The sequence below is a fragment of the Schistocerca serialis genome, chromosome 6, assembly GCF_023864345.2.
Source record: "Schistocerca serialis cubense isolate TAMUIC-IGC-003099 chromosome 6, iqSchSeri2.2, whole genome shotgun sequence".
In the NCBI taxonomy this organism is placed as follows: Eukaryota; Metazoa; Arthropoda; class Insecta; order Orthoptera; family Acrididae; genus Schistocerca; species Schistocerca serialis.
This window is the reverse complement of record NC_064643.1, coordinates 548112833-548125276: the sequence shown is the minus strand read 5'-3', so window position 1 is coordinate 548125276 and position 12444 is coordinate 548112833. Positions and strand designations below refer to the sequence as shown.

Below are 12444 nucleotides of genomic sequence, written 5' to 3'. Positions count from 1 at the left end.
TGATAATGTTCAAAATAAATAGATAATCAATTGTCATCAATCTTTAACATACCCTGAAAATCACAAAGGAGTCAAGTTAAAGTATTTCTTTAAAGTAAAAGATATAGAATGCAGGGACCCGCACATCAGCGTGTGAGCCCTCCAGCCCCTTGTCTAGTATCGTACAGAATAGGGCATGCGCTCTAGGTAGCGCTCTCAAGCTCCCCTCCCCAGTTATCTGTTGCGCAATTTTCATTCAGGGCTTGACGACATCAACTTTCATCTGGCGTCCCTAGGCAAGAATGTTTGACGGTAATCTTTCAAACAGACAAGCAACATTGCGCGAAATAACTGCAGAAATTAATGCGAGACGTACGGCGAATGTACCCGTTAGGTCACTGCGGCAAAATTTGGCGTTACTGGGCTACGGCAGCAGACGATCGACGCGAGTGCCTTTGTTAACAGCACGATATCGCCTGCAGCAGCTCTCCTGAGTTCATGACCGTATCGGTAGGACGCTAGAGAACTTGAATGCCGTGGCCTGGACAGATGAGTCCCGACTGAAGTTGGTGAAAGCTGACGGTAGCGTTCGAGTGTGTCGCAGACCACACGAAGCCATGGACCCAGTTGTTCACAAACCTCCGTGCAGGCTGGTGGTGGCTCCAAAATGGTATGGGATATGTTTACACGGAATGGATCTTAGTTGACTGGAAATGGGTATTTTCGAATACTTGGAGACCATTTGCAGAATTCATGGACTTCATGGTTCCAAACAATGATGGAATTTTTAAGGAGAACAATGCGCTATGTCACTCGGCCACAATTGTTCACGATTGGTTTGAAGAACATTCTGGACAATTCGAGCGAATGATTCAGTCACTCACTTTGCCGAACATGAATCCTATCGAACATGTATGGAACCTAATCGACAGGTCAGTTCGTGCACCGCCAATACTTTCGGAAATGGACAGCTATAGTGGTAGCACAGCTCAATATTTCTGTAGGAGATTTCCAATGACTTGCTGAGTCCATGCCACGTCGAGTTACTGCGCTACCCCAGGCAAAAGGAGGTCAGACACGTTGTTAGGAGGCATCCCATGACTTCCGTCACGTCAGTGTTAACAATGTACTGTCAAGTGAAGAGTTGGCGTGTAGTTCGAGGATCACGTTTACACGGCAGAGCTGCACAGAAGCGAGAGGCTGATAACCAATCCGCATAGGTTTACTACTGAAATTTCTAGAGGATTCTTTCATCGAACGTATTGCTCCCTCCCACGCCTCTTGAGATGATCAAGATGAAAAAATTCGAGGAATTCGAGGTGAAACAGGGGCTCAGTGACAACCACTTTTCCCTCGCGCCATTCGCGAGTGGAGCAGGTAAGGGGGGATCAGTTAGTGGTACCAGAAGTACCCTCCGCCACAAACCGTCAGGGGGCTTGCGGAGAATTGATGTAGACGTAGAAATTATGTGCAGTGAGGGCTCAGACAAAGGGAGGGCTCTGTTAGCACTGCCTACACGGGTGGCGTTCTATGGCTGCTGGGTACATGCACTCAGGCCAGCATGTGTAGCTGACAGCGCATTGTAACATTTCTACCAGAATTACAGCATTGTCTTTCGAAGCATATGACGTGTTGTAGCAGGGAGCTGCTGTCACAAGAAAGTACTAATCGGTGTATGCGACTAAGTAATGTTGCGAAGTGTCGGTTTGCACCCCCAGCACGGTTTGGTGGACTCCTTCATTTAGGTTGCGTGAAACTGCCGAGGAAAGCATACGCCTTGATTGGCTACAATCGGGATGTGCTCCTTAAAAGTAGAATATTTTTGTAAAAAAGCCTGACATTTTATTTTAGAATGAATAAATTGTTTATATTTTACATGCCCTAATTTCAATATGAGCAGAAAATAATACATCGAAAATCTGCTATGGTATTAATTATATAATGGTATTCAGTTGTTACAGATACAATTCAATTACCTTGAAGTAATTTTAGTGTTTTCCAGTGGTGTTTCCCTTAAAAGTGTATTTTGTCTGTTTCCTTGCATTGCCTTTTGCGGCTGTCAGTACTATTTCCATGAGAAGATATACTTTTACTTTTAAGTAGTAGCGAGCAATCGTATGCAACGACGGTTCTTCACTAAAGCTTTCAATGAATCAGCACTTTTAAACACGATGACATACAAAAACTTCAGCTACAGATGATTGACTAACAAGTTTTCGTTTAAGAGTGTTAAAATATCGAGACAATGATACACAAACTACAATACCTCTCATCGAGATTTCGTATAAGCCAGCTACGAACGCAACGCTTCTCCAAACAAATACAGCACTAGTAGTGAACGTCATAAAAGTATATAGTCAAGTGCGTGAAGTTTATAATCCAGTCGCATTATGCTGCAGGAATTTCGCTAGACGATGAAATGCAACTTCCCTACAAAAAGCCTTGAGCTCTCTTAGAAAAAGCTGGACACGTCTGAGAAAAGCCGGACGGTTGGTAACCCTAACTGGGGTACGACATGTGCTCCAAAACTTGTTACTTCCATATTTTTCCTTAGTTAGATAAGAAGTCAGATATCAGTTTTCATAGGGGTAAAGAATCTGTCATCTATGCACACATTAAAACATACTTATAAAAATAATCTGGCTATAACACTTGAAAAATGAGAATTTATGGTAGCCCGAATCACTTTGTACATTCTCAAGTTTCATGAACAAGGCCACCAGTAGATGATCTGCATTGGTGGAATTACAATGCTCAATTTGCCAGCAGGCAGTGAAGCTGTGTGTTGGTGAGATACGTGTTAAATTTTGAGACTTGCCAGCAGCTAGTAAAAATGTATTTAGTGACGCGATACTGCGATAAATTCTAACCAATTACATATTAGGAAGGTTATTTGCTGTTCACCAATTCAATAAAACAGCGAAGTAATGTAACATGGGAACCTTATCTGAAAAATCGAAGAGAGTGGTAATATCAAAAACTTCTGTAAGATGTAAAATAGATGAAGGTGTGTCATTTGAATGATGCGTCGCTTTATGAAATATGCAATAGAAACTAGAACGGAAAAAATGAAAGAGAAGTTAACTGCAGTGAAAATGAAGGTGCTAAGGCAGATCCAATGAGTAATAATGTGGGAAAAGGGAAGAAACTTATCGATAAGGGATCGTGTGGAACGCAAGATATAAATAAATCGTCAAGAAAAAGAAGTTGGAAGAATTATATGGAAAGAACAGACCCAAAAGGACTAAACAAAATTCGTAAATACCGACGACAACAACAACGGAAACGACTGCCCGGACTACCACCCAAGATATGGGACAACGGCTAGTCCGGAACATCCATGAACGAGACCGACGAACAGGGGAAACCCTAGTCAGCATCAGAAGAAGAGGAGGCAGGAAGAGGAGGAGGAGGAGGAGGAGGTGGAGAAAAAGCAGGTTGGTTGGTTTGGTGAGAAAGGGACCAAACTACAGGGTTGAAAAAGAAGAATAACAATATTTATTATTCATTGTTCTTTTATGCATGAAAAGTATATTTGTAACATACTCGTACGTGGATTAGCTTGCTTGTAGATTGAAGATCATATATTAACGTGAGAACATGAGTTTGTGATGCCTGTGCTCTTCTTATTTCGATCTGCGGTAACGTCGTCACTAAAATAACTGGCATCCCTTGTGAAATTTCAACTGTATCACTTAGTAGTCCGCCAAACACGAATATCCGAGTGACGTACAGCAGCAGTATTTCAGCCAACAATACATCGATCACGATCTAAGGCCTTGTCTCACACTGCATTGGTACAGCTACTTCGAGTGAAGACGCCACGTCAGTAGAGTTTGCAGAACTTCGCTATCTCTTCCGATACCTTAAGATGCAACTGTGACCTCAGGTGTCCATAAAAATATCGATGTGTAAAGCATACAACTTCCACTGTCATACCTTAGCAAAAGATCTGTGAAAGATACCGAGAAAATTGTGGGCGTTGTAGAATCGCTAAGCCATTTGAAGGCTTTTATTCAGTCACACGTCGACCAACCTGGTGTGACAATGTGGCAATACAAGGCACAAAACAAAGCTGATGTTTATAAATCCCGCTTTTAAGAAAGTCATTCACGCAGGAGGATCGCACAGACGTACGTTTATTTTACCGTTTCATAGAAATCTATATGGAACACACAGAAAAAGGCATTCCTTGGCGCTGAGAAATATATGAAAGATCTAAAAACGAATAAATCACTAGATCGAAATGGAATCCAATTTTGGCTTTACAGAGAGTACTCTTCGATAATGGCGCTTTACATGCAGTATCTCGCCCAGTGCAAAGTCTCATGCGACTTAAAATAATTTTAAAAAGCCGTTGTTATCTCCTTCATATGTGGAGGGAAAAAGAACCGCCCCGAAAAATTACAAACCAATATCCTTAACACAAATTTGCTGTCGAATTCTTGAACATATTGTGAGTTCGAATATAATAAATTTCCTTGAGAAGAAATGCTTGTGTCCACTAGAAGCTTTCTTAAATAACAGAATCTGGTACGTTGTTCTGGGCGGAGAACGTTCGCGACACGAGTATCGTCAGGAGCGCCCTAGCGAAGCGTGACAGTACCGCTGTTGTTCTCTGAATACATAAAGAATCCGACGGACTGAGAGGGCAGTAGTTTGCAACAGTCTGCCGATGACGCTCAGTATTTGGTAAAGTGTTGTCGTAGAGAGACTGGAAGGAGATACAAGACAACAGTGATGAAATTTCTGGTTGGACAAACAGTCCCTTAATCTTCGAATGTCGTATTAGTGGTGCGCTGCTTGACATATGTCAATTAAACATCTAGGAGTAACTCTGAAGTACACGCCAGGTTAGCCGAGAGCGCTAATGCGCTGCTTGCTGGCCTCGGGTAGGCGCGCCGGCCCCGGATCGAATCCGCCTGGCGGATTAACGACGTCAGCCGATGTGTCGACCAGCCTGGATGTGGTGTTAGGCAGTTATCCATATCCCGCTAGGTGAATACCGGGCTGGTCCCCACGTTCCACCTCAGTTACACGACTCGCAGACATCTGAACACTTTCACACTATTCCATGGATTACACTAGACGCAGATAGTTGGGGTACACTTGGGGTACACTCCAGCCACCCCTTAAAATTAACCTTGCCAAATCTGTCCTAACCATGCCGACCCTGCGAAACCGCGGGACCAAGCACCAGCAAAAGAAGAAGTAACTCTATGAAAAGCTGTGAAATGGAACGAGCACATTAGATTGGTTGTACGAAAAGCGAATAGTAAACTCCGGGGTATTGGGACGATTCTGTGAAAGTTTAACTCGTCTATAACGGATAGCGCATATAGAACGCTTATGGGACCCATTTTTGAATACTGCTGGAGTGTTTGGGATCCCCACCAGGTCAGTGAACTAATACATCGAAGCAGTTCAGAGGCGTCCTGCTAGATTTGTCACTGGTAGGTTTTATCAGCACGCGAGTATTACAGAGATGTTCTGTGAACCTAAATGGGCATTGCTGGAGAGAAACGTTACTGGGAAAGTGTATAGAACTAAACAGAGAACGATCCTACTGACACCAACGTACGTAAAGTGAAGCCAAGACAAGAAAAATTGGGGCTCTTACCGAAGTATATACGAGTCGTTTTCCCCTGGCTCCATTTGCGAGTCAAACAGGAAAAGGAAAGATCCCCTTCACCAAGCACCATACGTTGGTCATATAATGAAGGCTTTCACGGCCGGATGACATAGCTGCTGGTAAACCTTTCGGAATATGAGGTCGTGGTCCAAGAAACTCTTCTGTCCCTGATGTTTCGTACAGGATTGCAAGACTCAGCGGAGGAGCGCCTCTGAAGATGTCCAGCGCAGTCCTGGACGAAACGTCAGGGACAGAAGACTTTCTTGGACCACGACCTCACATACCGAAAGGTTTACCAGCAGCTATGCCATACGTTGGCTTGCGAATTATGTACGTAAATGTAGATAGATGTTCTGTATTTTGCCTTTCGATGTATTTTCACAGGTTTAACAACTCCACTGTTAAAGAAACGTATCACAGATCGCTGTTCCAATGCGGTGAAAGTCCCAAATGGTGTCGCCATCTATGTAATGACACAGGTTCATTTTCTGTGATGCAACAGGCTGCCAACTATACGTTATTCGTCGAAAAAAGAGATAATAACTTTTGACAACTGCAAAATCGATGGTACAACTTTCAGGAATTTTATTGGACTTTTAAGTTTTTCATTTGAATTATCCTAGTGCTATAGCTGTTACTACTTTCCATTATTTATGTAGTATTTATTTCAAAGCGTTGCACCCATGTTAAATCTAAGTCTTTGTATAACATGTGTCGTTATGTGAACATAACTTAAAACTTGTAGAAAGCCCGGTAAGACATACGAGAGGGAGTGGAATGAAAACCTTAAAAATGTATCGCGCCATTGCTCTGTAAGTTCGCAGTACTATTACCAATGATGTAATGAACGCCATACAGGCGGCAGAATACTAAATACAAACGAAACACGTCCACAATACCAGTTCAAAGATCTATCCCAATAAAGAACAGCGTTCTGTCATACGTTTTCTGAACAGTAAAGGTACGAAAATCGGCGAATAAGGGTCCAGTATGGTACTACATGTCTGTCACTGCAGCAAGTGTATGAGTGGAGTAGAAAGTTCGGAAATGGGGAGACTACTGTGAAAGATGCTGAGTGCCCAGGTCAGGTACACCGCGTTGTGAAACGTATCTACTGCAGCAGTTCAGGCCACTGTGATGGAAAATCGCTGGGTAATAGTGGACGAAATAGTCGTAAATGGTTTGAGAACATATGGTGCAGGTGCTACTGTGATACGAAAGGAGTTGCACTCGATAGGGCCGCATAAAACCAGCTACAAAACATACACGCGACACACAATGAGACAGCTGGCTCACCTGTGCGCTGGTTGTTGAGCAGCAGCCAGCCGTCACCCGGGACGTCTTGCAGGGTAACGGTGGCGCCTGCCGCCAGCCACTGCTGCGGGCTAGTGTTCTCCAGCTGCTCCACGGTCATCGCCCAAGTCAGCGGCACGATCCACTGCGGGGTGTCCGTCGTCTCCTCAGTCAGCAGGAAGCGGGACTGCAACGGCAAACACACACTCACTTGTGATGTTTACATGCAGACTGGAGTGAGCAATCAAAATTCGTACCGAGGCCCGGATTCGAACTCAGGTCTCCTGTTCTCAAAGCAGATGCGCCAACCACTATGCCACGCTGACACAGTGGCTTTGCACAACGGCACGGTTTCCTCTAGCACCCTTGCCTAGTCGAACCAAATTCCCATTCACACCTCAGCCCACTTGATATGTCTCCTCAGAGTCTTTTGTGGCTGCATGACTGGATAAAAATCTTCTCGGTTTTCAAGCCGTGTCAGTTCTCGAGCTTCCAATGGCTAGCTCCACCATTGTCGTCAGAAGTAAAACCACTGCCTGCCAGGACTCCTTGGGAGAGCCAGTCATGACAAAACTCTACCATCTGGTGAGCAAGATGTATGAGACAGGCGAAATACCCTCAGACTTCAAGAAGAATATAATAATTCCAATCCCAAAGAAAGCAGGTGTTGATAGATGTGAAAATTACCGAACTATCAGTTTAATAAGTCACGACTGCAGAATACTAACGCGAATTCTTTACAGATGTATGGAAAAACTGGTAGAAGCCGAGCTCGGGGAAGATCAGTTTGGATTCCATAAAAATGATGGAACAGGTGAGGCAATACTGACCCTACGACTTATCTTAGAAGCTAGATTAAGGAAAGGCAAACCTACGTTTCTACCATTTGTAGACTTAGAGAAAGCTTTTGACAATGTTGACTGGAATACTCTCTTTCAAATTCTGAGGGTGGCAGGGATAAAATACACGGAGCGAAAGGCTATTTACAATTTGTACAGAAACCAGATGGCAGTTATAAGAGTCGAGCGACATGAAAGGGAAGCAGTGGTTGGGAAGGGGGTGAGACAGGGTTGTAGCCTCTCCCCGATGTTATTCAGTCTGTATATTGAGCAAGCAGTAAAGGAAACAAAAGAAAAATTCGGAGTAGGTACTAAAATCCATGGAGAAGAAATAAAAACTTTGAGGTTGGTCGATGACATTGTAATTCTGTAAGAGACAGCAAAGGATCTGGAAGAGCAGCTGAACGGAATGGACAGTGTCTTGAAAGGAGGATATAAGATGAACATCAACAACAGCAAAACGAGGATAATGGAATGTTGTCGAATTAAACCGTTTGGAACTGCCGCTCCCGCCTCCCTACAAGCTTCAAGCGTCCACCGTTGCTTGCTTTCGACATCCTATCGGCACTGGAATTGATGCGGCTTGAAAACCGAGAAGAGTTCATCCTCAAACAGCATTGCCGAGGCTTTCCAGCGGTATTGGACTTGTAACTCGGCATCGAACGAAACGAGGGATTCTGCCTGAAACGCAGTCGTAGATGCTTCAATCAAATGAAACTATAAACCATACAGTTTCGTATGATTAAAGCCTTAGAGGACTTCACTTTATCACTGATGAAGCAGTGGAAGCAGAGATGAGATTGTGGCTCCGTAAACGAAGTCAGAGATTCTGCAGTGACAGTATCGACAAACTGTTCTCTCGTTGGGAGAAATATCTTCGTCGCCAGGGTGATTCTGTTCAGAAACAAATATGTAGACATCATGAATAAAGATGTAGAATGTAAATAAAGCTTTTTTTGCTTAATAAGCTTTAAGAATTTTAACTTAAAAATTTTCGGAGACGTTAGTTTTCAGGACTCCCTCAGATATTATTACTCTTTATCGACCACAGTGGGACACCCGTCATTTATACCAAACTACATATAAAATACCCCTGAAGAGAGTAATAAAACTTGTCTGTGAACTTCAGGTGCAAGCTTTAGATATCTACTATTTCAGTAGACACTGATTCCATCTGTTTAGGTACTTTTAAGAATTTCTTCAAGACAAATGGACTTATTTAGAACATAATTTCTCAGTTGGAAAATTAAGCTATGTCTGCATAAGAAGTGTCAATATCACAATGGATAATGTATATAATCAAATATGTGCCCTTACCTTGAAGCTTGTTTCCGAGAAATAAACAACAGCTTGTGGAAGACAATCTGACTCAGGCAATAGTCAGCTGCACTCAGCAACAACAAATTCATTTCTGCTCAGTCTAGTATGTGTCCTGTATCCTCCGCTTATAAGCATTTCTTACTGCCTGGGACTCGCCTTGATCTGAGCTGCCTGTCACCGCTAGAGAAGGAGGGATTCCCTTATAATTGCGTGATAACCGGTTCCTTGGTAGGCTAACTTGGAGCAGGATACGTTTCTTCAAAAACACTGTTGCATTAAGTTATTAACGCCTTCCTCTACCAAACATTTGTAGTGTCTTGGACTAGTAAAGAGAACGTTCTGTGTTCGAATACAGCCACTGCATAAATTTTAAGAAGAAAATCGTCACTAGTGATGGCCGAAGACTTCCGGTATAAAGATTCATCCCTGTTCTGCCAATAGCCTTGTCAAAGAGGGCTGAAGATGGATATAGCTACAGGGCAACCTATTTCCCTATGAGTGGGAAACTGCCCCTAAAAGGCAGAAGAATCAGCCATGATCAACGGCATGAACATGTAGAAGGCAATAGAAACAACTGCATTAAAAGCACACAGTGTGTACCCACAGGACACGTGGTCTCTAACGGAAAAAGAATTACGATGATCTCTCCAATGCCAAAAGATTCCTGATTAGTAGTTCCACATTTGAATCTACTGGAGGGGACTTTCAGAGAGCATGTAACCACGAGAAAAAGACTGAATAAGAAACGAAAGCGTAACACTGTATGACCTAAAACACGCAACGTCAGAAGTCTCCACGTGATAGGGAAACTAGAAAATCTGAAAAGTGAAATATAAAGGATTATGAATAGGGAGGTAGGGTGGAGAGTTAGTTAACTGTGAGCAGTTTAGTGATTGTGCTGTTCTCATAAGAATCGACAGGAAACCAACTCCAACAGCAATAGCACATGCCACACGCCGACGTCGGAACCAGAAGATGAAGAGGTCATCGTTTCAAATGGCTCTGAGCACTATGAGACTTAACATCTATGGTCATCAGTCCCCTAGAACTACTTAAACCTAACTAACCTAAGGACATCACACAACACCTAGTCATCACGAGGCAGAGAAGTCATAGTTTCGAAGAATCGTTAGATTCTGACTATCTGGAGATATGTGATACCAGCTGTCAACGCACAGATCACACGATTTCCATAAATTTCAGGCCGGTGATTCGTTGGCACCCAGCTGGCGGTCAATAGCGTACCAGATGGATTCCAATGGGTTCAGATTGGCGAATCTGATGGCCAAGATATCAACATGGATTGGACTGTCATGTTCCTCGAAGGACTGTAGCATGATCCTATACCTGCGACACAGACAGTTACCCTGCTGGAATAAGCCATGACAGTTAATGGGAAAGGTGATCCGCAGTAATGTTCCTGGAATCCAAAGCTGTTGTGGTGCCTTCGATTACTACCCACACGTCCCATGAAAGCCCATATGAGCCTCCCCCACAGCATAATACCACCCCATCGGCCTGTGTGTGTAGTGAAGTCCATATTTGAAGTAGCATGGGATGACAGCGTATTTGGGCATGACCATCGACCTTGTATAACAAGAAACATGATTAATATGACCAGGTAACATGATTCCATTCATCCACTATCCAATATAGATGATCCTGTGCCCAATGAAATTGTAATACACGGTGTTTTTGGATCAACATGAAAATACCTAGAGGTCGTCTGCTGCAGAGCATGAAAGTGTGCTCATCATTGTGAGAACTGAAGACGAACGATTCCAGTTCTGCTCGCAGATAGCACCCTGACGTTTAAACGGCACTGTATCAACACAGAAGCGAAGGTCTATGCCAGGAACATCGTTATCAGGTCGCTGACGAGGAGGTCATGAATTGTCGATCCACCACTGTTGTGGACGTCAGTGTGTGTTACTTACTGGCTACACTGCTCGTCCTACCTCGACCTACCACGTGAAGCGAAAACAAGCCCACAAAGGAAACATATTGAAAATAAATAAAAATCCCCAAAATATTACTGAAAATGAAAGAGAAAATTAAAACACATTTAATGAGTGGATTTCCGTTAAGCGGAGAGCAATAATAATGACCGTGAGCTTAAGGCCCATGGTGCTGGCGTGACCAAAGTCCAAACGTGAAGTTCAACTGAAATGTGAATAAATTGTGAAAGTAAACTCCCTTATGGGGGTTTAGTGGTTATCTTGCATCTGATTTGAACAACTGAACTTCATTACTGAACAGATTCCACACGATCTAATACCTTCGTTACTTTACCAAATCGAGAGCTGGGTCTCCACGTCTGTTCACTGCCGGGTCCCAGGAGCAAGGGAAGACCGGGCACGTCGTCTAACCGAACTTCGTTCAAAAGGTGGTGGGGGGAATATTCGCCAACCTAACAGAGCCGAACCGCGAGACCTCGAGAGCTCTTTGACCTGACTTTTCCACCATCTTTGATAAATTTGCTCACGTTTATGGGGTTGGAACTATCCTACCACACAACCATTCTACGCATGTACAGCTACGACCTTTGAACAAGCTTTCTGCTACATCATTAACTATCTCAATCACACAAACCAGGTCGCATAAAGGTATGGCAACTAGGAAATGTGGCACGCATAAAATGAATGACTGAATAAATAAATAAATAAACACTTGGTCCATTCTCTTCTGTATGTTACCCTAGTAATTATTTATGCTGAACAAAAAGCACTCGCAATAGTTCTCATGTGCCAGGGTTTAGTCAAGAAAATATGGAACGGGACAACAAGTTCCGTTTCACAACATTGCGCTACTGCCACATCCGGATGCTTCACAAATCTCGATACTGCACGTTTCGACCAGCCAACCAAACAGAGATCCACAACGAAGCCCCTTTCGAACTCTGTTATGTGCTGCTATCGCTGTCTCACACGATTATACAGCATCTCCGTGTCCTTCACAGTGATCACTTTGATCACTTAACATCTGGCGCTGTTCACGCCCCTTGTATACCCTGGAAACAACACTAAACACAAACAAAACTAATGCACTCTGGTTGTCGTTCCACCAGTCACAGAGAATTGCAACTCTAACCATTTTCACTATCATCGATGGTGTGTACGGAGTTACATTGACATCCCATCGAATCTTCTGGGTTCTTCACCTTTTTTGTCAGGCAGTGTAGATAATAAATAAATATGTCTGGAAGCAACCAGTAACTGTGGGATAGGCATTTAGATGGCCAAAGGAGAAACAGACAATAAAAAGTTGTAGCCATGTTACTGAATCTGTACTAAGAAGAAGCAATACAGGAAACAAAGGAAGTATTTAGAAAGGTAATTAGAGTTCAGCGCGAAAAAGTAATTACTTTGATCCCAGAATGAG

General features: G+C 43.3%; 1 protein-coding gene across 1 annotated transcript in view; it reads right to left on the bottom strand.

The window, feature by feature from the left end:
- LOC126484975 (aminopeptidase N-like) overlaps nucleotides 1-12444 on the bottom strand; it is a 164578-nt gene that overhangs the window by 61261 nt on the left and 90873 nt on the right. The window contains exon 10 of the mRNA XM_050108579.1: nucleotides 6908-7091. Coding sequence (XP_049964536.1) covers nucleotides 6908-7091 — 184 coding nt within the window. The remainder of the gene's footprint in view (nucleotides 1-6907; nucleotides 7092-12444) is intronic.